We start from the raw sequence: 27,146 nt of genomic DNA on the forward strand, positions 1-27,146 counted from the left end.
GTTGCACCTTGGAAAGGTGTAATCCGTTTTGGGAAACGCGGAAAGCTAAATCCGCGGTATATTGGTCCTTTCGAAATCTTGGAGCGTATTGGAACCGTTGCTTATCGTTTAGATCTTCCGCCTCAATTGAACTCCGTTCATCCTACCTTCCATGTATCTAACTTGAAAAAGTGTCTTGCCGAACCCGATATCGTCATCCCTCTCGAGGAACTTACTATTGATGACAAGCTTCATTTTGTGGAGGAACCGGTTGAAATTGTGGACACCTCCGTCAAGACATTGAAACAAAGCCGAATCCCGATTGTTAAAGTCCGTTGGAACGCCAAAAGAGGACCCGAGTTTACTTGGGAAAGGCAAGATCAAATGCAAAAGAAATACCCTCATTTATTCCCAATTCCGGAAACGCAGGAGTCCGAGGAAGAAACAACGACTACTACGCCTACTTAAATTTCGGGACGAAATTTCTTTTAAGGAGTAGGTAATGTAACATCCCGCCTTTTTCCATTTACTTTTACGTTATACTAATTTAAACTCCGTTATATGTTTATAACATCTCCCGTTGATACGCGTTTAAATTATCTCGTTTAGGTAATTCACGCACCCGAACGAAAGTTGAAGGACTAAACTTGACAAGGGATCAAACCCTTGACTAGGTCAAAGGGTCAAACCCCTTTCACCCATTCATTATCATCTCCATCTCTCTCTCTTTCTCTCTAGCAAGAACACACACCCAATTTCCAAATTCATTCAATCATCATCTAAATTCAATCTAGGAGGCTTACAACAAAATAAATTACATATTCGTGATCCTCTCTTCATCCTCTTCATTTTGGTACCAACTTCATCTCGTTTGGGTAACATTTCTAAAACTCTAGATTTCTCTAAATTCGTGTTTTTGACTTGAAATGGTGTTAGTTAGTGTCTATGGCTCATTGTGATGTCGTGTATGTAATTTGTACGCTCGATCTCGTTGTTTTAGTATAACTAGCATGAACTTGAATTTTGGTGTGTTGTTCTTGAATTTTGGATGATCATATGTTGTTAGATGTTAAAAGTTCATGTTCTAATTGTGTTCCTAGTATCACTAGCTTCAATTTGATGTGTAGGTTGCTTTATAAAAGTTCATGAACTTGATTTATGATTTTGGTGACTTTGGGTTAGGGTTTGATGAACTTGAAATGGACTTTTGATGCATTGAATGCCAAGGATTATGGTTGGTAAGTGTTTAGTTGGATTGTATGCTTGATTACCTTCGAAACGGCATATCATTCATGTAAATTGATTGCCCGAATCATTGAATTGCATTTATGAACTTGTATGCGATTAATGTTGAGCATTAGAGGCGGTTTTGGTTGTTATAATGAGGTTTTTGATTGATGAATTGTGTTTAGTTGCATTCTACGTCAAAAGAGCTTTCCAACGATATAAGGTGCGAGTCCTAAGTGTTAGCGGTTTGTGTTTTATGCACAAAAAGGTTTTGGATTGAGACTTGAACATTTGGGACTGGCCAGGCACCAGCTCCCGGCCTTTGCCGCGGCGCGGCCCCTTCCTGTCGCGGCGCGACATATAAGGGGGCCAGGTTCTAACCTCCTTGTCCCAAATGTGAAAAATGTTTGGCACGTTCTAGACCTCCGATTCACATGAAACTTGTTCTAACATGCTCATATATGATTAAAAACCTCAGAAAAATAGTTCGGGACCCGACCCGAACATGTTGACTTTTTCGTTGACTTTGACCCGACCAAGTTGACTTTTAATCAAACTTAACCAAATGGTTGTGCAATCGTTCTAACATGCTCTTATACTTGTATCTTGCATGAAACGTGACAATTTGATTCACATGCTACATAATCGAGTCGTAACGAGCCATAAGACTAATTGAACATCTTTGACCTATCGTGTTTACCGTTATTGATACAACCTATTGTTTAGGTCAAGATTAGCATTGTTCTTTGCACACGTTTACTTGTTGAAGTACTTTACTACTCGTGCATACAAGGTGAGATCATAGTCCCACTTTTACTCTTTTTGAACTTACTTTTGGGATGAGAAAACATAAACGTTCTTTTAAACTACGTGAACACAAGTACAGGGAAAACAAACATTCTACCTACGAGTTTGAACACAAATCCTCAATTCGATTATCATTAGTTACATCAGATGGTGTAAGCGAGAACTTATGTTATATGGCCATATGGGTTTGACAAACCCTCACTTCGGACGGTTCGCTACCGTCTACGGGTGAAATATATTTTCGGGAAACAGTGTATGTTCTAACACTATTATTACGGGGTTCAACGGACGGAATGTTAAGCTTTGATAATTGAGTGCTCGTGAATATTAACTTTTAGAATGTACTATGACTTTATCGATGTTGCAAATCTTGTGGTTCAACTTACTTTTACTCACTTACTTATTTAAACCTATGATTTCACCAACGTTTTCGTTGACAGATTCTCTATGTTTTCTCAGGTCCTTGAACTTAGGTGATACATGCTTCCGCTCATACTTTTTGATACTTGCATTGGATGTCGAGTATACTTGCATACGTGGAGCGTCTTTTTGACTACTTTTAATTGTGTCGCACGTGTTTCATACAAACTTTAAACATTGTTATGTACTTGTTATGGAAACTACTTTTGTAAACTTTGAAACATCCTTATTTATGAAATGAATGCGACATATTTTTCGGTCAAATTTTGTTATAAAGACTTACGACCATGTAATGGGACCATACGTAGATGACGCCGTCATTTGACGATTTGTCGGGGTCGCTACATGAAAGTGTTTGTAGGTGTTTTTGGTCATTGGTATATGGATTAGATATAAAGGATGTGTAATTTTGTTTACATGTAAATAAGTCATGAATGATTACTCATATTTTTGTAATTTTATGAGATATTTCATGCTAGTTGCCAAATGTTGGTTCCCACATGTGTTAGGTGACTCAAATGGGCTGCTAAGAGCTGATCATTGGAGTGTATATACCAATAGTACATACATCTAAAAGCTGTGTATTGTACGAGTACGAATACGGGTGCATACGAGTAGAATTGTTGATGAAACTGAATGAGGATGTAATTGTAAGCATTTTTGTTAGGTAGCAGTATTTTGATAAGTGTCTTGAAGTCTTTCAAAAGTGTATGAATACATATTAAAACACTAGATGTATATACATTTTAACTGAGTCGTTAAATCATCATTAGTCGTTACATGTAAGTGTTGTTTTGAAACCTTTAGGTTAACGATCTTGTTAAATGTTGTTAACCCATTGTTTATTAAATGAAATGAGAAGTTAAATTATTACATTATCATGATATCATGATGTATTAATATATCTTAATATGATATATATAAATTAAATGTCGTTACAACGATAATCGTTACATATATGTCTCGTTTCAAAATCATTATGTTAGTAGTCTTGTTTTTACATATGTAGTTCATTGTTAATATACTTAATGATATGTTTACTTATCATAATATCATGTTAACTATATATATATATCCATATATATGTCATCATATAGTTTTTACAAGTTTTAACGTTCGTGAATCGCCGGTCAACTTGGGTGGTCAATTGTCTATATGAAACCTATTTCAATTAATCAAGTCTTAACAAGTTTGATTGCTTAACATGTTGGAAACATTTAATCATGTAAATATCAATTTCATTTAATATATAAAAACATGGAAAAGTTTGGGTCACTACAGTACCTACCCGTTAAATAAATTTCGTCTCGAAATTTTAAGCTGTTGAAAGTGTTGACGAATCTTCTGGAAATAGATGCGGGTATTTCTTCTTCATCTGATCTTCACACTCCCAGGTGAACTCGGGTCCTCTACGAGCATTCCATCGAACCTTAACAATCGGTATCTTGTTTTGTTTAAGTCTCTTAACCTCACGATCCATTATTTTGACGGGTTCTTCAATGAATTGAAGTTTTTCATTGATTTGGATTTCGTCCAACGGAATAGTGAGATCTTCTTTAGCAAAATATTTCTTCAAATTCGAGACGTGGAAAGTGTTATGTACATTAGCAAGTTGTTGAGGTAACTCAAGTCGGTATGCTACTGGTCCGACACTATCAATAATCTTGAATGGTCCAATATACCTTGGATTTAATTTCCTCCGTTTACCAAATCGAACAACACCTTTCCAAGGTGCAACCTTAAGCATGACCATTTCTCCAATTTCAAATTCTATGTCTTTTCTTTTAATGTCGGCGTAGCTCTTTTGTCGACTTTGGGCGGTTTTCAACCGTTGTTGAATTTGGATGATCTTCTCGGTAGTTTCTTGTATTATCTCCGGACCCGTAATCTGTCTATCCCCCACTTCACTCCAACAAATCGGAGACCTGCACTTTCTACCATAAAATGCTTCAAACGGCGCCATCTCAATGCTTGAATGATAGCTGTTGTTGTAGGAAAATTCTGCTAACGGTAGATGTCGATCCCAACTGTTTTTGAAATCAATAACACATGCTCGTAGCTTGTCTTCAAGCGTTTGTATCATCCTTTCGCTCTGCCCATCAGTTTGTGGATGATAGGCAGTACTCATGTCTAGACGAGTTCCTAATGCTTGCTGTAATGTCTGCCAGAATCTTGAAATAAATCTGCCATCCCTATCAGAGATAATAGAGATTGGTATTCCATGTCTGGAGACGACTTCCTTCAAATACAGTCGTGCTAACTTCTTCATCTTGTCATCTTCTCTTATTGGCAGAAAGTGTGCTGACTTGGTGAGACGATCAACTATTACCCAAATAGTATCATAACCACTTGCAGTCCTTCGCAATTTAGTAATGAAATCCATGGTAATGTTTTTCCATTTCCATTCCGGGATTTTAGGTTGTTGTAGTAGACCTGATGGTTTCTGATGTTCAGCTTTGACCTTAGAACACATCAAACATTCTCCTACATATTTAGCAATATCGGCTTTCATACCTGACCACCAAAAATGTTTCTTAAGATCCTTGTACATCTTCCCCATTCCAGGATGTACTGAGTATCTGGTTTTATGAGCTTCTCTAAGTACCATTTCTCTCATATCTCCAAATTTTGGTACCCAAATTCTTTCAGCCCTATACCGGATTCCGTCTTCTCGAATATTAAGATGCTTCTCTGATCCTTTGGGTATTTCATCCTTTAAATTTCCCTCTTCTGAAACTCCTTGTTGCGCCTCCTTTATTTGAGTAGTAAGGTTAGTGTGAATCATTATATTCATAGATTTTACTCGAATGGGTTCTCTGTCCTTTCTGCTCAAGGCGTGGGCTACCACATTTTCCTTTCCCGGGTGGTAACGAATCTCAAAGTCGTAATCATTCAACAATTCAATCCACCTACGCTGCCTCATATTCAGTTGTTTCTGATTAAATATGTGTTGAAGACTTTTGTGGTCGGTATATATAATACTTTTGACCCCATATAAGTAGTGCCTCCAAGTCTTTAATGCAAAAACAACCGCGCCAAATTCCAAATCATGCGTCGTATAATTTTGATCGTGAATCTTCATTTGTCTAGACGCATAAGCAATCACCTTCATCCGTTGCATTAATACACAACCGAGACCTTGCTTTGATGCGTCACAATAAATCACAAAATCATCATTCCCTTCAGGCAATGACAATATAGGTGTCGTAGTTAGCTTTTTCTTCAATAATTGAAACGCCTTCTCTTGTTCATCCTTCCATTCAAATTTCTTCCCTTTATGCGTTAATGCAGTCAAGGGTTTTGCTATTTTGGAGAAATCTTGAATGAATCTTCTGTAGTAACCAGCCAATCCTAAAAATTGACGTATATGCTTCGGATTTTTTGGGGTTTCCCACTTTTCAACGATTTCGATCTTTGCCGGTTCCACCTGGATACCTTCTTTATTCACTATGTGACCGAGGAATTGAACTTCTTCCAACCAAAATGCACACTTTGAAAACTTAGCGTACAGTTTTTCTTTCCTCAATACTTCTAGCACTTTTCTCAAATGTTCTTCGTGCTCTTGATCATTCTTTGAGTAAATAAGTATGTCATCGATGAAAACAATGACAAACTTGTCAAGATATGGCCCACACACTCGGTTCATAAGGTCCATGAACACAGCTGGTGCGTTAGTCAATCCAAACGGCATAACCATAAACTCGTAAGGACCATAACGCGTCCTAAAAGCAGTTTTTGGAATATCATCCTCCTTTACTCGCATTTGATGATATCCAGAACGTAAATCGATCTTGGAATAAACCGACGAGCCTTTTAGTTGATCAAATAAGTCGTCAATTCTCGGCAGTGGATAACGGTTTTTGATGGTAAGTTTGTTCAACTCTCTGTAGTCAATACACAACCTAAATGTACCATCCTTTTTCTTGACAAACAAAAGAGGAGCTCCCCATGGTGATGTGCTTGGTCGAATGAAACCACGTTCTAATAGTTCTTGCAGTTGGATTTGCAGTTCTTTCATCTCGCTGGGTGTGAGTCTATAAGGAGCACGAGCTATTGGTGCAGCTCCTGGTACAAGATCTATTTGAAATTCAACAGATCGATGTGGAGGTAGTCCCGGTAATTCTTTCAGAAATACATCGGGAAATTCTTTTACGACGGAAACATCATTGATGCTCTTTTCTTCAGTTTGTACTTTCTCGACGTGTGCTAGAACAGCATAGCAACCTTTTCTTATTAGTTTTTGTGCCTTCAAATTACTAATAAGATGTAGCTTCGTGTTGCCCTTTTCTCCGTACACCATTAAGGGTTCTCCTTCTTCTCGTACAATGCGAATTGCATTTTTATAACATACGATCTCTGCTTTCACCTTCTTCAGCCAGTCCATGCCAACTATTACATCAAAACTCCCTAACTCTACGGGTATCAAATCAATCTTAAATATTTCGCTACCCAGTTTAATTTCTCGATTCTGGCATATATAATCTGCTGAAATTAATTTACCGTTTGCTAATTCGAGTAAAAATTTACTATCTAACGGCGTCAATGGACAACTTAATTTAGCACAAAAATCTCTACTCATATAGCTTCTATCCGCACCCGAATCAAATAAAACGTAAGCAGATTTATTGTCAATAAGAAACGTACCCGTAACAAGCTCCGGGTCTTCCTATGCCTCTGCCGCATTAATATTGAAAACTCTTCCACGGCCTTGTCCATTCGTGTTCTCCTGGTTCGGGCAATTTCTAATAATGTGGCCCAATTTTCCACATTTATAACAAACTACATTGGCATAACTTGCTTCGACACTACTTGCTCCGCCATTACTCGTTCCGACACTATTTGTTCCTTTCGTTCTGTTAACCCCTGGTCCGTAGACCTCACAATTCGCGCGCTATGACCATTTCTTTTACACTTGTTGTAAAATTTGGTGCAGAACCCCGAGTGATACTTTTCACACCTTTGGCATAGCTGCTTCTGATTGTTATTGTTGTTGCGGTTGTTATTGTTGTTGGGATGATTGTTGTTGTTGTTGTTGTTGTTGTTGTTGTTGTTGTTGTTGTTGTTGTTGTTGTTGTTGGGCCGTTTGTTGTAGTTGCGATTGTTAGGATAGTTGTTGCGATTATTGTTGTAATTGCTGTTGTTGTTGTATTGGTGATTCTTATCACCGTTTTCCTCCCACTTTCTTTTGACTTGCTTCACATTGGCCTCTTCAGCCGCCTGTTATTTAATTCTTTCCTCAATCTGGTTCACTAGTTTGTGAGCCATTCTACATGCCTGTTGTATGGAGGCGGGCTCGTGTGAACTTATATCTTCTTGGATTCTTTCCGGTAATCCTTTCACAAACGCGTCGATCTTCTCTTCCTCATCTTCGAACGCTCTCGGACACAATAGGCACAATTCTGTGAATCGTCTTTCGTATGTGGTAATATCAAATCTTTGGGTTCGTAACCCTCTAAGTTCTGTCTTGAGCTTATTGACCTCGGTTCTAGGACGGTACTTCTCGTTCATCAAGTGCTTGAATGCTGACCACGGTAGTGCGTAAGCATCATCTTGTCCCACTTGCTCTAGATAGGTATTCCACCATGTTAACGCAGTACCTGTGAAGGTATGCGTAGCGTACTTCACTTTATCCTCTTCAGTACACTTACTTATGGAAAACAGCGATTCGACCTTCTCGGTCCACCGTTTCAATCTGATCGGTCCTTCGGTTCCATCAAATTTCAAAGGTTTGCAGGCAGTGAATTCTTTGTAGGTGCATCCTACACGATTTCTTGCGCCGTTAGCTGCATTGCTAGATTCGGAGTTATTGTTGGTATGTAGCGCAACCTGTACTGCGGCTATGTTTGAAGCAAGAAAGGCACGAAATTCCTCTTCGCTCATATTCAAGGTGTGTCGAGTAGTCGGTGCCATTTCCTTCAAAATAGTCAAATGAAACGAGTTAATCATATAGAATATCAAGAGTAGTCAATAGTATTTCGTAGCGTAATATGAACTTATTTATAAAAGCTCTTTCTTCATATTAGCATTTTATACTCTTTAATTCGGGTAGTACCTACCCGTTAAGTTCATACTTAGTAGCTAACATACCATTTCAACTACTACAATTCTGTATGAAAAACTAATCAAAAAAAAAAAAATCATATTCAAACCTTTATACAATAACTTGCAAACTTACAATACCGCTTTTTTTACATATAGCATGAAATATAGCACATAAAACTTTGATACAAAGTAGTTGCGAAGATAATTCTAGTTAATAAATAAGGCGTTCAGCAAAGGCAATAAAGACACGTAATTCATACGTCCAGAAACAAGTCATGCATTCTGGTTTTACTAATACCACTTCCCATCCTTGGTTTTGTGGAACATAACCGTTGTGACCGATAGTAAGACAATGTGTTGTAACGTCGTCAAAAGGATGAAGGTTACGTAATGACCAACAGTCTCGTAATAACCTAAAAACCTCATTTCTTACCCCAATTACCGACTCTGTCACTTATGGGAACGTTTTGTTTAATAGTTGTAGCCCGATGTTCAACATTACTAACCCGTAAGCATAACATGCTTCTTTATGTTGCATGTTAGCCGCTTTTTCTAAATCACGAAGTCCTATATTCGGATATATTGAGTCAAAATAATTTCTTAACCCGTTTCGTAAAATAGCATTTGGGTTCCCCGCAATATATGCGTCAAAGTAAACACATTGTAACTTATGGATTTCCCAATGTGATATCCCCCATCTTTCGAATGAAAGCCTTTTATAAATCAAGGCATTCTTGGAACGTTCTTCGAATGTCTTACAAACTGATCTCGCCTTAAATAGTTATGTCGAGGAATTCTAACCGACTCTAGACAAGATTTCATCAATCATGTCTCCGGATAGGTCTCTTAAAATATTGGGTTGTCTATCCATTTTGTGTTTTTATACTATAAATAGACAAGAGTTAGATTCATAAAAAAAAAATACTTATTAATACAAGCAATTTTTACATATATCATAAAGCATAAGCACACTATATTACATATATTACACCACACGAATACAACTATCTTATTCCGACTCGCTCGTTTTTTCTTCTTCGGTTTTGGTTCGTTTTGCCAAGTTTCTAGGGATATATGATGTTCCCCTAATACGAGCCGTCGTTTTCCACATTGGTTTAGAAAAACCTGGTGGTTTAGAGGTTCCCGGGTTATTGTCACAACTTAAGAAATACGGGTGTTGATGATACATATAAAGTTCATCGTGTTTGGAATCAAATTTCTCTATTTTTATGCCCTTTCCCTTATTGTTCTCTTTTGCCTTATTAAATTGTGTTGGGGTAATTTCTATAACATCATCGGAATCCTTGTCGGGATCCGGTTCATCAGAGAATTGGTAATCCTCCCAATACTTTGCTTCCTTGGCGGAAACACCATTGACCATAATTAACTTTGGTCGGTTGGTTGAGGATTTTCTTCTACTTAACCGTTTTATTATTTCCCCCACCGGTTCCGATTATTCTTTCGGTTCCGATTCTTCTTCTGGTTCCGATTCTTCTTCCGGTTCCGACTCTTCTTCCGGTTTTTCTAAGGGAACTTGTGAATCAGTCCACGAATCATTCCAATTTACATTTGACTCTTCATTATTATTAGGTGAGTTAATGGGACTTGTTCTAGAGGTAGACATCTATCACATAATATCAAACACGTTAAGAGATTAATATATCACATAATATTCACATGTTAAAAATAAATAGTTTCCAACAAAAATGTTAAGCAATCATTTTTAAAGAAAACACGGTCAAAGTCCAGACTCACTAATGCATCCTAACAAACTCGATAAGACACACTAATGCAAATTTTCTGGTTCTCTAAGACCAACGCTCGGATACCAACTGAAATGTCCCGTTCATATTGATTATAAACGTTCCATATTAATTGATTTCGTTGCGAGGTTTTGACCTCTATATGAGACGTTTTTCAAAGACTGCATTCATTTTTAAAACAACCATAACCTTTATTTTATCAATAAAGGTTTCAAAAGCATTACGTAGATTATCAAATAATGATAATCTAAAATATACTGTTTACACACGACCATTACATAATGGTTTACAATAGAAATATATTACATCGACATATGTTTCTTGAATGCAGTTTTTACATAATATCATACAAACATGGACTCCAAATCTTGTCCTTATTTTAGTATGCAACAGCGGAAGCTCTTAATATTCACCTGAGAATAAACATGCTTTAAACGTCAACAAAAATGTTGGTGAGTTATAGGTTTAACCTATATATATCAAATCGTAACAATAGACCACAAGATTTCATATTTCAATATACATCCCATACATAGAGATAAAAATCATTCATATGGTGAACACCTGGTAACCGACATTAACAAGATCCATATTTAAGAATATACCCATCATTCCGGGACACCCTTCGGATATGATATAAATTTCAAAGTACTAAAGCATCCGGTACTTTGGATGGGGTTTGTTAGGCCCAATAGATCTATCTTTAGGATTCGCGTCAATTAGGGTGTCTGTTCCCTAATTCTTAGATTACCAAACTTAATAAAAAGGGCATATTCGATTTCGATAATTCAACCATAGAATGTAGTTTCACGTACTTGTGTATATTTTATAAATCATTTATAAAACCTGCATGTATTCTCATCCCAAAAATATTAGATTTTAAAAGTGGGACTATAACTCACTTTCACAGATTTTTACTTCGTCGGGAAGTAAGACTTGGCCACTGGTCGATTCACGAACATATAACAAATATATACATATATATCAAAGTATATTCAAAATATATTTACAACACTTTTAATACATTTTGATGTTTTAAGTTTATTAAGTCAGCTGTCCTCGTTAGTAACCTACAACTAGTTGTCCAACGTTAGATGTACAGAAAAAATTGATATATATTATCTTGAATCAATCCACGACCCAGTGTATACACGTCTCAGGCTAGATCACAACTCAAAGTATATATATTTTTGGAATCAACCTCAACCCTGTATAGCTAACTCCCACATTACTGCATATAGAGTGTCTATGGTTGTTCCAAATAATATATACACATGGGTCGATATGATATGTCAAAACATTTGCATACGTGTCTATGGTATCCCAAGATTACATAATATATTAGAATACATATATAATACAATATAAGTTAGCTAAGATATGATTAATATAGATTTGTTACCAATTTTCACGTTGCTACAACAAGAAAAATTATCCAATCTTGTTTTAACCATAACTTCTACATTTTAAATCCGTTTTGAGTGAATCAAATTGCTATGGTTTAATATTAAACTCTATTTTATGAATCTAAACAGAAAAAGTATAGGTTTATAGTCGGAAATATAAGTTACAAGTCATTTTTGTAAAGGTAGTCATTTCAGTCGAAAGAACGACGTCTAGATGACCATTTTAGAAAACATACTTTCACTTTGAGTTTAACCATGATTTTTGGATATAGTTTCATGTTCATAAGAAAAATCATTTTCCCAGAAGAACAACTTTTAAATCAAAGTTTATCATAGTTTTTAATTAACTAACCCAAAACAGCCCGCGGTGTTACTACGACGGCGTATGTCCGGTTTTACAGTGTTCTTCGTGTTTCCAGGTTTTAAATCATTAAGTTAGCATATCATATAGATATAGAACATGTGTTTAGTTGATTTTAAAATTCAAGTTAGAAGGATTAACTTTTGTTTGCGAACAAGTTTAGAATTAACTAAACTATGTTCTAGTGATTACAAGTTTAAACCTTCGAATAAGATAGCTTTATATGTATGAATCGAATGATGTTATGAACATCATTACTACCTCAAGTTTTTTGGATAAATCTACTGGAAATGAGAAAAATGGATCTAGCTTCAAAGGATCCTTGGATGGCTTGAAAGTTCTTGAAGCAGAATCATGACACGAAAACAAGTTCTAGTAAGATTTACACTCGAAATAAGATTGTTATAGTTATAGAAATTGAATCAAAGTTTGAATATGAGTATTACCTTGTATTAAAAAGATATCTTACTGTAAATAATAAAGATTTATTGAGGTTGGATGATCACTCTACGAGATTGGAAGTAAGCTAGCAAACTTGGAAGTATTCTTGATTTTATGAAACTAGAACTTGTAGAATTTATGAAGAACACTTAGAACTTGAAGATAGAACTTGAAGATAGAACTTGAGAGAGATTAATTAGATGAAGAAAATTGAAGAATGAAAGTGTTTGTAGGTGTTTTTGGTCATTGGTATATGGATTAGATATAAAGGATGTGTAATTTTGTTTACATGTAAATAAGTCATGAATGATTACTCATATTTTTGTAATTTTATGAGATATTTCATGCTAGTTGCCAAATGTTGGTTCCCACATGTGTTAGGTAACTCACATGGGCTGCTAAGAGCTGATCATTGAAGTGTATATACTAATAGTACATACATCTAAAAGCTGTGTATTGTACGAGTACGAATACGGGTGCATACGAGTAGAATTGTTGATGAAACTGAATGAGGATGTAATTGTAAGCATTTTTGTTAAGTAGCAGTATTTTGATAAGTGTCTTGAAGTCTTTCAAAAGTGTATGAATACATATTAAAACACTACATGTATATACATTTTAACTGAGTCGTTAAATCATCGTTAGTCGTTACATGTAAGTGTTGTTTTGAAACCTTTAGGTTAACGATCTTGTTAAATGTTGTTAACCCATTGTTTATTAAATGAAATGAGATGTTAAATTATTACATTATCATGATATCATGATGTATTAGTATATCTTAATATGATATATATACATTAAATGTCGTTACAACGATAATCGTTACATATATGTCTCGTTTCAAAATCATTAAGTTAGTAGTCTTGTTTTTACATATGTAGTTCATTGTTAATATACTTAATGATATGTTTACTTATCATAATATCATGTTAACTATATATATTATATATGTCATCATATAGTTTTTACAAGTTTTAACGTTCGTGAATCGCCGGTCAACTTGGGTGGTCAATTGTCTATATGAAACCTATTTCAATTAATCAAGTCTTAACAAGTTTGATTGCTTAACATGTTGGAAATATTTAATAATGTAAATATCAATTTCATTTAATATATAAAAACATGGAAAAGTTCGGGTCACTACACCCAATCCTTCTGCCCGACTTATATCACGGATCTGCTGTATGTTTTCCTAGTTTTTTATAATACCAAGAATAGAACGTTTGGCAAAATGGTTCGGGCATTCAGAACGGTGGATGAAAACTTTCTTTTCGATTCCAGACTTATTGTCTTTCCCCCTATCGTTTAAGAATTCTCTAAGATCAGGTTTAGCCTTCTGTAAGTGTTCCCTAAGATCAGGCCGATTTGGGATGTTCCTGGGTTCAAATGGGTTGTTACCGGCCACCGTACTATAGAACCGATGATCTCTATGGCCGTTGTTGTTGTACTGGTGATTTTTGTAAGTTGTTGAGTAAGTTTTAGGTGAGTTAGGTTGGTTTTGGTCAGTTTTTGGTTGATTATGGTTGAAGGTAGGTTTGTAGTTGCTGTGATTGTTGGTTTGATTGTGTTGGGGATGGTTGAAGGTAGGGTTAGGTTTAGGTTGAAAGGGTTGTTTTCTGTCAAAGGCTTTAAACACTCGAATAGGTAAGTCGTTGAATTTGATTTTCAATAAGGAGGAAAGTAGCAGATCAGCATCATGAACATTTGCGAATCGAACAAAGGCAAACCTGTGGCCGTTGCTTAATCTTTTACTTGCCATGTATACATCCCTAATATCGCCATATGGTTTAAACGTTCTCCATAAATCTCCCACGCTCCAATTTGTCGGAAAGTTGAAAAACATGAAGGAAGTCAAGTGGATTCCGAATAGCCTAGTAAGTCGATCCTGCAGTCCGCCATTGTATCGATCTCGTTCCACCCTCGTGCTCGCCGGAAAATGTTTCTCACTTCTCTCATTCTCTCTCCTCACTTTCTCTCTCACACACCCCCATTTTTTTTATTTATTTATTGGGATTGATTTATTTTGTTATGATAATTTTAATATTGTAATTGTATTTGTAAATATTATATTATATACTTTATTAAAGTTCACCTAACTAACTGTCGTTCAAGTTAACTACAATTTTATTTTTTGTTTTTGATCTCTAAACCTAGTTGCCTTGTTTATAATCCAACATTCCTTGTTAACTGTTGGAATGTCTCTAATATCAGGGCCGGTCCCGAGTGTTCTGTTGCCCGGGACGAATTGATCAAATAATGCCCATACTCTATTTATAAACAAGTGTTCGAAAGCTAACCAACTTATATAACTCATTTTCACGTTAATTTTTTTTCTTTAAATAAATTTATTTTGACCATTTGAAGAGATAAACTGCGATAAAAGTGATTTCGAGTCTAGTTGAAAAATTTATAGTGTCTTTTTCTTTTTCATACGTGATTTAAATAATGCGTAATTTATAAAAGAAAAATATCAAGTTAATGTAAAATGTGTCTAAATTATTAGACTATTACTTGATCTATCCCGAAATATGTGTCTATAATTCTATTTTTATTTTGTTTCAAAATAATTGTCTACCTTCAAAAAAGACAATCAACTTTACATTTTTATTCTTAAACATTTTCTCAAAAATTGACGTCTTAAAAAGATTCATTTTTATAATACACCAAAACTTGTCTGTGACACAACAATAAAATAGGACTTTCAAAAAATGACTTTTCTTCTTTGTAGAAATAATTAAATTAATTAAAGAAAATTTAAAAATCAAGTAGTGTTATGGAATATTATATTAAGAAATCAGTAAACTTATTTAGCTTATTTTATGAATTCACATTATTATGACACCTCTATTGCTAGATTAGAATTTCAATATTCATATGTGATTGTACAATACGCTATATCTGTTGTACGATATATTGGATTTTAATAAAATTAACACATCTAACAAAGGAAATTTTTTTTTACAATATTAAAGAACAAAAGATTTTTTTCTCTTTCCAACTTTTGATATTTTCTTCTTCCTCTTCCTTCCTTCATGAAATTTCTCCTCTGAACTTACAAAAAAAAACTCAACTGCACTTAAAAAAACTCAGAACTCCAGATTTGATGCCCCTTAAAATGTGATGTCTGGGTGCGGTCGCCCCTGTGGCCTACCCTAGGGCCGGCCCTGTCTAATATGTCTTTCAATCGTGTTGCATGTCTACATTTTGTGTTTACGAGTAACTATCCATGTAAAGATGGTCTAGAAAAAACATTAGCGAGCCTGAGCCATTTCAAGTTTTAAATGTTTTTTGCGTATAAAAAATATGTACTATATTAAAGTTTAAGGTCAGGCTGTAACATTGCAATCAATGTTATTTCTGTATCCACCAAGGTCACATTTCGCTTAGTGTGGGGGCATCGGGAAGGTGGGTTTTACCGGCCATGCCCTCGAATCGGTCCGTGTTTCCTCCAGGTTAGGGATGACAATGGTCACCCGATCCACCCTAGTTTGATGGATATGGGCGAACTTAAATGGATATGAATAAGGATATGGATGAATCTAAATGAATATGGTTTTGGATGAAAATTTTCATCCATGAATATATCCATCAACACCCGAAATGCATATACAAATATATAAATATAGATATATATGTATACATTTACTATTACAAATCTATTTATCGTTACACATACATTTTTCTTGCATCTATATAATAAATTAAGTATGATATAATATAATTAAACACGTATATCTAACAGAATAAACATACAAAATACTCATATAGTTTGTCATAATAGTGTATTCAACAAAGTGTGTTCTATTTTCAACAAACATTATACGTTTTTGTGGATAGATTTTAATTATGTCACGTTATATTTATTTTTGTTATATTACATTTTTGTTTTCATCGCAATTCAGAACTATTATAATTTGTTTCGAATATCCAATGGATATCCATTAACCCGCTTAATCCATTTAATATGGATATGGATGGATGAACTAAAATTAAATGGATATGGATATGGATATGATCAATGAACAAATACTAAATGGATATGGATATGAATATGACGTCACCCGATTATATGATACATTGCCATCCCTACTCCAGGTTAGTAGTTGGAGGCGAGTTATACGGAAGATAAACGTATGTGTGGTTAAGTCTTCTTGAGTGATCCCAAACTGATGTACGAAATAAATGTCGTAACAAAGTTTTAGTTCAAATTCTTCTTGATAGATAGTGTTCAATCTTTCTAAAAAGTAATGACGTGACGGTCACATATCGATTCGTGTTTTTAATTCTTCCTTCATCTATTCGGAATGATCAATAAAAGAAATTTATATTTATATTTATAAATCTTAGTACACTACACTCTACACTTGAGATTAATAGGTTCTTAAAATGAATCCGATACCCATTCTAAAAAAAGTCAGTAAAATAAGTTGAAAAGTCAGGTAAATTAAAAATAATAAAAGTATAAAATTAAAATAAATTTATAATCACCCCGTCAATAAGATAGTTTTCGATATAATCTTGGTTTATTGTCTCTGCTTTTCACTTTCACACACAAACACCTGAATTTCAAATCTGATTATTGAAACACAAATGGAACTATTGGTCCCACACACTTGCATCAGTACTTCAGTTTCTCGACTGCTTCGAAAACCAGCTGCACCTTCACCTAGGGTTTCAATCGCACCATCGCAATTCAATCATTCACTTGTTTCTATCAATCAACGATATATTAGCAACTTCAATTCCGTAATGGAATCACAAAAATCATCAACAGTTTGTAGCGCCTCTTCTGTCATCGCTGCTGTAGATACAGGTAACAAACCCTAGCAGTATTGATGATAGTTGTTTGAATTTAATTAATCAGCTATTGATTGTACTTAATTTTGTTTGATTTATGCAGTCAAAGATCGAATTGGAACGGTAAAAAGGGTTACAAATGAAACGAATGTATTTGTGGAATTAAATTTGGATGGCGTTGGTTCACCTGACAGCTCCACTGGAATACCTTTTCTTGATCACATGCTAGATGTTAGTTTTATTGTTTCCTTAACTCTTTAAGTTTTTTGAATAATTTTTTGGTCTAAAATAAAATTGAGGGTTCAATGAGTGTGAACTTATCAAATTATATTAAGTTTATCATAATAGATGTCCACTTCTAAAACAGAAAAGGTAAATTTGATTAGTTTATTATATTAATCCTATTCTAAGTTACTAGCTTAGAGCTCAAAGAGAACTAATAACTGGTAAGGCCAAAAACTGTCATTATACAAGAGAAAAATGATAGTACTATAGATGTGTTATTCTTAAATTGTGTGTTTCCATCTAGGAGACAGTTATATATGGGGATGGGCGTGTATAGTTACTTATGGTGCGTTTGTTTACCTCTTAACTGAATGGTTTAGCGCTAAATGCTGAACCATACATCATTCATTGAGATTGTTACGGACCTCTGAATGGCAGATAGTGCCGAATAGTTCAACATTCATTCAGTGCTGAACCATTCAAAGCTGTAATACTCTCTTAACTATTAAGCACCTATATTTTATGTAATATTCTATTTAAATTATATGAAAAACACTTATTAAACAAATATATTGTAGTTTTTATTCATGTCGAATGTTAATAAGGTCATTTTACATCATTCCCATTAATCTTTCAAAATGATTATCAAACAATTTATTGTTATTCAGAAGCAATTTCAATTTTTTCAGAACTTTCGAATCATTCAGATTATGAACCATTCAACGCTTAATCATTCAGTTTTATCAAATGCACCCTTAGTTACCTGTCATCTTGATGAAAAACAATTTTATCACCATAATCTTGTACTTCAGCTTATATGCGTTGCTTGTTTATAGAATTGTATATTGGGTGGATTCAAACTTTGTGGAACATAAGAAAGTAATACTACTTTCTAGTTACGACTTTGAGCGAGGCTTTTTCTTGTCTTACTATTATTAATAGCATATGCAGAAAGTAATTTAAAACTCACTTGTTATTACTAATCGAAGTTTAATGATTTTATAGTGTAACTTGAGATCTTATAATATAATGCTCATATTGGTGGTGTTTTGTGTCAGCAACTTGCATCCCATGGATTATTCGATGTTCATGTGAAAGCTGTTGGGGATATTCACATTGATGATCACCACACTAACGAAGATGTTGCCCTTGCCATTGGAACGGTGATCTTTTAATCCATAGCATACCGAATCTGATATTTTTTTCAAATTATTCGATGGTTCTGCAAAGCAAACATGTTTGTTCATGTTAAACAATAGAAAAGATGCTCTCATATGTTTTCATTTACAAGTGTATATAATTGTTGCATAAAAGATATAAAGTTTTAATTTGGTTGCGTTCAGGCCTTGCTGAATGCACTTGGTGATAGGAAAGGAATTAACCGGTTTGGTGACTTCACAGCTCCACTTGATGAGGCACTAGTACATGTTTCTCTGGTAAGTGTTAATTAGATGTTTATCGTTGGAACAATAAGAACAACCAGTGTTATTGATGATGGCAATAATACAAATTCAAAATAAATGTTAATTATAACTACGCATTAAATTATATCGTATTTACCGGTACATGTTTTGCATTACATTATATCGCATTAAATTACACGTATTTACATGTTACATGTCTTTATGCTTACATAGTATACTTACATGTTTTATACTGCATATTATACCTACATGCTTCACACCTACATGTTTACATACACATATTATACATACATGGCTTGTTATACTTGCATATTTAACACATATTTCACCTACATGTTCTATTACTTTACTTTGTTACATGCTATATTTTTCTTTACATTTTCCATGGTAAGGTTTCTATTTTATTTACTTTACTTGCATTTAGTTACTTCACTTAACGGAGTTCATGGTTCTTCTGGCCGGAGGTCTTTAGGAAGCAGCCTCTCTGCCCTCTAGTATAGGGAGGGACGACTTCTTCTACCCGCGGACCGATAGATATCCGTGGGTGGAGGAATGACTTCCCTTTTACTCTAGGGTAGAGGAAAGACTGTCTACATCTAACCTCCCCCATACTCCACTTTAGTGGAATTGGGTATCGTTGTTGTTGTTGTTGTTGTTGTTGTATAACTACGCATAAAATACATGCGTTTCACTGTGGGAATGCAATACAATTTTGACCAACTTTATATATACATCTCACTTCAAATTTATTTTTGAAGAGAAATTAATTTTTTTATTCGGTGGTTTGTATGATATAATAGTAGTAGTTTGTATATCATGCTATATGCTGTAACCATAGTATTAGTTAGTTTATTACACTAATGTCTTGCGTTCAGGCCATAGGTTGGAGCGAAATGATAAATTATAAGTAAAAATGGTAGCTGCAAAGCATTATGTAACTCTTGAGAGGTGTCTAAGAGTGTGTGTGTGCGCGTGCGCGCGTGTGTTTTAAATCGGATAACGGCTGGTTTGACTGAATTTAGTTTTTGGTTTCACTCTTTCAGATTGATTTACTGTTTCAAATCTGGTTAAGTGGCCCGATTTCCATGTAGGGTTGGAATCTATTCTGAACCAAAGAACACACAGTTAATATGGATAAATGTAACTAAGGGGAGGTGGAGAAGAGAGTATTGGAAGGATCAAAGAGGAAATTTTATAAGGAAACAAACAGACGTATTACGGTTAAAATTTGACTTTTCATGCATAAAATTGTATTACACCTGTCTAATAAACTTGTTCGAGACCCTCATCTACATTATATATAAAACCCATAAAATTCTTGGAATTAGCTTTAGTTGTAGCTGCATTAAATATAAAACCCATATTTTATTATTTGCATATTCTTGTAGGATTTATCTGGAAGGCCACACTTAAGTTATGACTTGCAAATTCCCACAGAGAGAGTTGGAACGTATGACACACAGGTACTCATTTCTTTTTTGTTATACTAACTAGTATAATATTTATCATGATGTAACCTGAATTACAAGGTGCATATATAGTAGTTAGTAATTTTCTGTAATTAATATTTACTTAATCAACTGCATCTAAATGTTCAAATGTGAACAAGTGTGGTTCTATCTGGATTTATTTGTGTTAATTTTTTTATTTTTATTTTAATTTTTTTTTGGGTATAGCACAACATGGATATACTGTTTTGAATGACTATAGAGGAAGAAAGGACACATAGTTTGGTTACCTGGATTATTATTTGGTTACTGCAACTGTTAATTATGCACAATTAGCAAACCATCACATTATATATTAAAGACTGAATCTGTAGGTGGTATATATCCTAACTTGAATTGATCACACAAAAGCTTTATATAGTAAGCTTTTGTTCACTATTAGTGTGTCAATTCGAGGCTTTTGATTGTTGTGGCTTGTGTAATAACCAATATAGTTGGTCAATTACACAGTTAATGGATAGTAATATCGATCAATATTATCCGTTTTACTGACATATTTGTGAAGCACAGCTCGTGGAACACTTTTTCCAGTCATTGGTCAATACATCTGGAATGACACTTCACATCCGACAGGTAATTCAAGTAACTTAAACCACTTACTAGTTGCAGCAAGGGAATTAAAGTATGTCAAATCTGGTACACGTTTGAAAGTTGAAATGGCCCAGGTCAGGTTCCATATTTTTGGTGATGAACAGTAAATTGTGATTACAAACTAATCATCTAAATCCAAGTAAAATGGTTTGGGTAGTTGTATGCAACAAATATATATTTCGGGTATCTTTAAATCCATTTGAGCCGTTATTGCTTTAGCCAAAGTATTGATCTGACACATTTGAGATAAAATGCAACCCAAACTGACCCACTCATTAGTTAAATTTTTGCAAATCCTTTTTTGGTTACCAACCTAAAATTACCTACTGATGATCAATAGAACTTTTAATTGATCTTTTTTAGCCAATAACCAATTTGTTTGTATGATACAAATAATGCAGCTTGCTGGGAAAAATTCTCACCATATAATTGAGGCAACATTCAAAGCATTTGCAAGAGCTCTCAGACATGCAACCGAATATGATCCACGGCGTCGTGGGACCGTCCCTAGGTTCGTTCTGATATATAGTTTCATAAAATGCATAGTTTTGTTTAACACATGTGCCATTTTTATCAAGTTGAAAATATTATCGTTGCTAATATTAACAGCCAATGTGTCAAGTAGCCCAAGTAATAGTAATTATGTTACTCAAACTATAAAGTTTTCATCGTGAATCCAAATTGGTTCCATCTATTATCCAAGAAAAAGTATGACACTGAGTTTGGGTGATGATCAATACCAAAAATACACCTTGAAATAGAAGTAAGTCGATAAAACATGTGGTACCATAATCAGTCTCATTATGTTGTAATCAGTGGAGAAAATGGGTAAACTTTGAAAGGAAATGATATCCTTGGATACCCAAAATAGGAGTTGTTGCATATTACTTTGACTTAAGTGGTTCAAAGATGATAACTATCAAGTTAGCCAAATCGATGCCCAATTATCCATCCTATAGTTTAGAAACTAGCAGAAACTAAAGCAAAGATTAAAGTGTGAACCAACTAATGGGTAGCCTCCCAATCTAGTGAACCTGCATGTTGAAAAATAGTTTGGCTATGGGCACCTATGTTAGAGTCAAAATAATTTTTATCATGTCATAAACGGGTAAACGAAAGAGGTTTCCGTGTCCATGTTATACCGTGGAAAGGTGAGTATTTTTTACTCCGATGTACGCGGCCTAACTGGGTTATTCCGTGACCGTTTTTGACCCTTTCCTTTACCACAAGATGTGTTTTTTTTAACATGTTAGGAGTTACCCATTCGATCATATCCGGACCACGTGTCAGGAGGAAACCGTTAACTGCCCAGAAAGTCCAATTTAGAGAAAACCAGCTAGGGCAAAAACCCCAAAACAACCGACCATAAGGCACAATGTAAAGATTGTTGCTAGTGGGGTTTGAACATGAGCCAAACGTTAGGTCATCTTGCGATGGTTTCTGCCAGATATTATCTTTTGTTCAGTTACTACTGCTACCACTACTACTTCGGAGTATGAGATCGTCTGTGCACACTATTAGTCAGAAAAGAACTCATATAATACTCGACTTCAATCTTATCGTTTTTGCTTTTGTATGTGCAGCTCAAAAGGGGTGTTGTCTCGTTCTTAAAATTATTAGGAAAGAAACATATGAAGGATCATGGTAAACTACAATGGGTATTTTTGATCTCTCCTTTCACTAAAACTTATATTATATTATCTTGATTCTCCTTGTTTTAACAAGACAACTGTTGGAATGTGCAGGAAAATTGTTATGATGTTTTAGGCGCTTGATCCAACCTATTATATCAGGTGGAAGAGGACATTGTTTTACATCGAAAAGAGATTTTATGTTTCCAGATGTTGCATGGCCTTACACACTGCTAGATGAAGGCATTAATTATGAATGCTAGTGAGATTTCAGTGTGAAAGTGACTGAAAGTTCATGTTGTATTGTGCATCTGTTTAAACTCGTTTCACAAATGTTATCAACATTACACAGTTCCTCCATGAAAATTGCAATACTTATCGTTTTTGTTAACGGATATTAGACGTAGACAATATCTTATGTAATATCTAGCATTAAATGTAGGCATATCTATCCATATCTCATATTAAATGTAGGATCTCTAAAATCAAGGGATATGAGATTAGATCATGTACTATATATTTGGCCTCTTTGATCAATAAGAATCATGGGTGAATTCAAATTAAGTTTCTTGCCGACCCGTAAATCTCCTGTTCCATCGGCGTGAGGATGAGCCGCTTAGCTAGACTAGGTTCCAAACCTTGAAAAAAAAAAATTAATAATAAGAATAATAATCTCTTCCGATAAAGACTGGTTATCGTCGACAAAGTTCAATGCCCAAGTCCTGCTCAATCCTTAGGCAAAGCAAGTCACGACGTAAAAAGAAACGTTACGGAAAAGGAAACCAGTCAAGCAATACGCAACCACATCAACGAATATCAGTCTGCTCGGAAAGAATAATGTTATTTAGTTTTTAGCGTTTTAATCCAGTTTGACCGTTCATTCCTCTCCCGCTCAAACTGCTGGGGGATGTTAACGGATATTAGACGTAGACAACATCTTATGTAATATCTAGCATTAAATGTAGGCACATCTATCCATATCTCATATTAAATGTAGGATCCCTAAAATTAAGGGATCAGATCATGTACTATATATTTGGCCTCTTTGATCAATAAGAATCATGGGTGAATTATAACATTCTAACAGTTTTGTGATGTTTATAGAGAAGACCTCTAGTTGATGATATCATTGTCAAGGCGTTCGATTGGCTCTCACGCATATATAAAATGGCTAGGATTAATTGGAATGTTTGGTTTTTCTGGATGTTGATGGTGATATCTATACAGATGGATCTTATATATATGGTATAATGTACCACATGGGTTGATATGTAGGAATCAAAATCTGCCGAATCACTCATGTTATGGGTTTGCCTTGGTATCGTGTTCATACCGTTGTATTGAATGATCCGGACGTTTGCTTTCTGTTCATATAATGCATACTGCTTTGGTTGCTGGTTAAGTATCCTTTGATTTTTTTTTTTTTTTTTTAATAATATTTTCCCAGAGCTTCTTGCTAGTGTTTTTAATGAATTTCCGTTTTTTTAAAATTGTTTGATGTTTTTTCTTCTTTTACACTCCGTTGTTACTCTTTTATAAAAAGAAAGAAGTAAAGGAAGAGAAATAAAAAGATGTAAATAATTTTTTTTTTTAATCTGGGTGAAAATGTTGGAAAGAAAGAAAGAAAGAAAGAGATAATTATCCTCCAAATTCTTTCAAGTTATTTTTTTCTTCTCAAATGAAAAACTATAGAACAGAGATGATTTCAGTTCAAGTACATTAGTCATTATTACAATAGAATGGAGTCAGAACTAGCACTAGGGTTTTAAGAAACAATCCTTTTTAACGGCAAATGCATTTATCAAAATAGCTATACAATTAGAAACCTGTTAAAAGGTGCATACTACAAAACAATATGATCTCACAAACAACTTATGTTTCACTTGTAACTTGGAAGAATGATCCAAGATTGTTATTCCTTAATTTCCAACTAATGTAAGATTGTTATGAAGGATGCGTGGAAGATTCCTTAAGTCTTTCTTTCTTGGTTTGTTGTTTTTTTTTGAGGTTGTAGTGTGATTGTTTGTGGCTTGTTGTGTCTGGTTGTGGCGTTTTTGCCCGGCGTGTTAGTTTTGGGGTATGCCCCATTGCTGTTCTTGTGTTGTACGTTTGTATCTTTATTTGAGGTTTAATATATTCATCGGGTAGATATCCTTTACCCAAAAAATAATTTCCAACTAAAGGACAACGAAATAGTACCCAACAATATGGCTACTAAAATTTGCACTTTCCATACCGTTTGGCCATGGAAAATATCATTATGATTCAAGAATCAAATCAAATCAAATCAAAATATTATCAAAACAAAAAGAAAAGAAGAAGATATGTACAAATAAAAAAGATGTTAAACAACTTGAATGAGATGATCAAAAGTTGTCCTACAAACCGGACAAGTTCTTCTATGAACCAACCAAAGGTCAATGCAATGACTATGAAACACATGTTCACAATTTGGAAATCTTTTGCATACCTCAAAATCCTTAAAATCATCCAAACATATTGTACAACTCAATGATTCTCCTTCGTCTTCATTGATCCTATGATTAAAACATTGTAACCTTTGTAACTCTTCCATAGTCAACCCCAATGGCGCATGGTGGTAGTCAACTCGAAGAACGTCTGATCTGGCGATGAATCCGATAATGGCGTAACATATCATCAAGTAAAGAGTGACAATTGATAAAATGCAAACGAGGGAGAGGGGTGGAGCAGGAAGCACCATTGTTGACAAATCTTAGAAAGAAAAAATGTGCATTCGGATAACAATAATACGGAGTAATTATTAATATAAAAGATAAGTATAGTTGTTAATTTAATTTATTAGACCAATAAAATAAGTTTAAGTATTTGGTTGGGTTGGAAAAGATGTAGTTGTCTTCAACTGCAAATAATGATGAACCTGCAAGGGACTATGATAATCATTGAAATTTATTTATTTATTTTTTATTATTATTATTATTTTTTGGCAAAAAACCGAATACTCATATAGAAACTAGGTTGTTTTTCAAAAGAAAACGCCTTCAACAGTAAATACAAAAGGCCGGGGGAAAACAAGAAAACTCACACCTAAAAAGCAACTAACCAAACAAAAGGATAATCATTGAAATATAGCAACAGTTATTGTTACTATGTTAATCGTTTTAGTACAACAACAATTGTAACATATTTGGTCATTATATAATATTCAGTTGACTTGTGCATTCAATTGATTACCGAATCCTTTTTATTCACATGATTGTCAACATAATCCAGAACTTAAATTTTTTTTTATAGCAATAAACCGTTAATTGGGACAAGTTAGAGTGATAATTTTCAATGAGGTCCAGGTCTTCACAAAAAGCTGGTCATTGCACCTGAAATAGTTAAGGTTTGATGAATCATTTCAGTAATTAGTTGGTGGTTAGGAAAATTAACTAAGTCTCAAGTGTTACCATTAACTTCAGAGTTTTTATGGAACTTGTAGCAATGTAAAATATTAAATCACCACAAACAATGTGAAGAAAGTGACTGTATCAAATTTATAATAGTAAATCTTTTCTAGAAAAATTATAATATTACTGAGTAAATCACAACAAACAATATGAAGAAAGTGACCGTAACATTTTACCGTAACATTTTATTATATTAAGTCACCACGAACAATGTGAAAGTGTTGAAAAAGTCTCGTCTAGACCAACTAGTCAGATTTTGGGATAGTCCGACCCGGCTATGCTCAAGTTGGCCAACGGGTCAAATTAGTCATAAGTCGAATTTAATCAGTCTAAGTCAGATTTGTTCAACCAACGTCAGACTTATTAGGCTAATATCGGATTTATTAGGTGAAAATCAGTCAAAGTTAATCAAAAACCGAATAGTCACCGACTAGCGACTTTTACAACCTGGATGTGAAAGGTGATTGTATCAAAAGACCCACAAAAGAGCTTAGATATACAGCTACCACTCTACCCTAAAGAAAATTTTGGTGAATTGTTGCACAGTTTAAATCTTATTGAGCAAATACACAATCATTTCAACATCTGGGATCACTTCAAAAAAATAAGTCATGGACGTAGTTACAAAGAAATCAATCGTGATTGGCAGAAATAGCCAAATAGGTGTGTCATAGTGTCATACATTATAGAGCATTGTATTGCTAGGTTATCAGCTGATGGGTGTTAAATGTCGGACTTCATCCAGCGATTGTTTTAAGATTTTAACATAATCATCATTAAAATTTTATAGGCTACATAAAAAAACGTTAATCGCCATCCGTGGGACTCGAACCCACGACCACGTGGTTAAAAGCCACGCGCTCTACCAACTGAGCTAGAACGGCTAACTGACGAAATGGTATTTTCAAGATATTTGTAAGTTAAAACTTCCTAGTGAAACTTTTCACCAGTTCGGCTCATGCTTTCAAGCTCAAATTAACAACGAAATATAAATGGTAAAGTAATGCAAAGATAATTCTACTACTTATATTGTTTAGTACCAATTAGTAATCAAATATTAAGACTTAGTTTGATTTTATGCAATTGTACTTCG

At 34.4% G+C, this 27,146-nt stretch overlaps 1 protein-coding gene, 1 long non-coding RNA gene and 1 other non-coding gene across 4 annotated transcripts; 2 read left to right on the plus strand and 1 right to left on the minus strand.

Moving 5' to 3' along the window:
* The first annotated feature begins 719 nt into the window (after positions 1-719).
* Positions 720-2,572, plus strand: LOC139893572 (uncharacterized). Its single transcript, XR_011774610.1, has 3 exons — positions 720-854; positions 1,933-1,999; positions 2,473-2,572. It is a non-coding gene; the product is annotated as an uncharacterized lncRNA (long non-coding RNA).
* A 14,395-nt stretch (positions 2,573-16,967) lies between these two features.
* LOC139892325 (uncharacterized) lies at positions 16,968-23,013 on the plus strand. 2 transcript variants are annotated; one of them, XM_071875389.1, is made up of 9 exons: positions 16,968-17,259; positions 17,347-17,474; positions 18,527-18,631; positions 18,812-18,904; positions 20,281-20,355; positions 20,911-20,973; positions 21,393-21,502; positions 22,575-22,649; positions 22,737-23,013. In XM_071875389.1, exons 1-8 carry the CDS (start codon positions 17,037-17,039, stop codon positions 22,600-22,602), a joined length of 825 nt encoding a protein of 274 aa, XP_071731490.1. In that variant the 5' UTR covers positions 16,968-17,036; the 3' UTR covers positions 22,603-22,649; positions 22,737-23,013. The 2 variants fall into 2 exon arrangements, with proteins under 2 accessions (XP_071731490.1, XP_071731491.1); XM_071875390.1 differs by having other exon boundaries at positions 22,575-22,635.
* Positions 23,014-26,864: 3,851 nt separating this feature from the next.
* TRNAK-UUU (transfer RNA lysine (anticodon UUU)) lies at positions 26,865-26,937 on the minus strand. Its single transcript has one exon. It is a non-coding gene; the product is annotated as a tRNA-Lys (tRNA).
* Between the last annotated feature and the right edge of the window lie 209 nt (positions 26,938-27,146).

The sequence above is a fragment of the Rutidosis leptorrhynchoides genome, chromosome 2, assembly GCF_046630445.1.
Source record: "Rutidosis leptorrhynchoides isolate AG116_Rl617_1_P2 chromosome 2, CSIRO_AGI_Rlap_v1, whole genome shotgun sequence".
Lineage (NCBI taxonomy): Eukaryota > Viridiplantae > Streptophyta > Magnoliopsida > Asterales > Asteraceae > Rutidosis > Rutidosis leptorrhynchoides.

Excerpts from the sequence above, each read along its gene's own strand:
- LOC139892325 (XM_071875389.1), top strand. The coding sequence starts at position 17,037 with ATGGAACTATTGGTCCCACACACTTGCATCAGTACTTCAGTTTCTCGA. Across the intron at positions 17,260-17,346 it reads CATCGCTGCTGTAGATACAG|TCAAAGATCGAATTGGAACG; the intron begins GTAACAAACCCT and ends TGATTTATGCAG. Across the intron at positions 18,632-18,811 it reads TTGCCCTTGCCATTGGAACG|GCCTTGCTGAATGCACTTGG; the intron begins GTGATCTTTTAA and ends GGTTGCGTTCAG.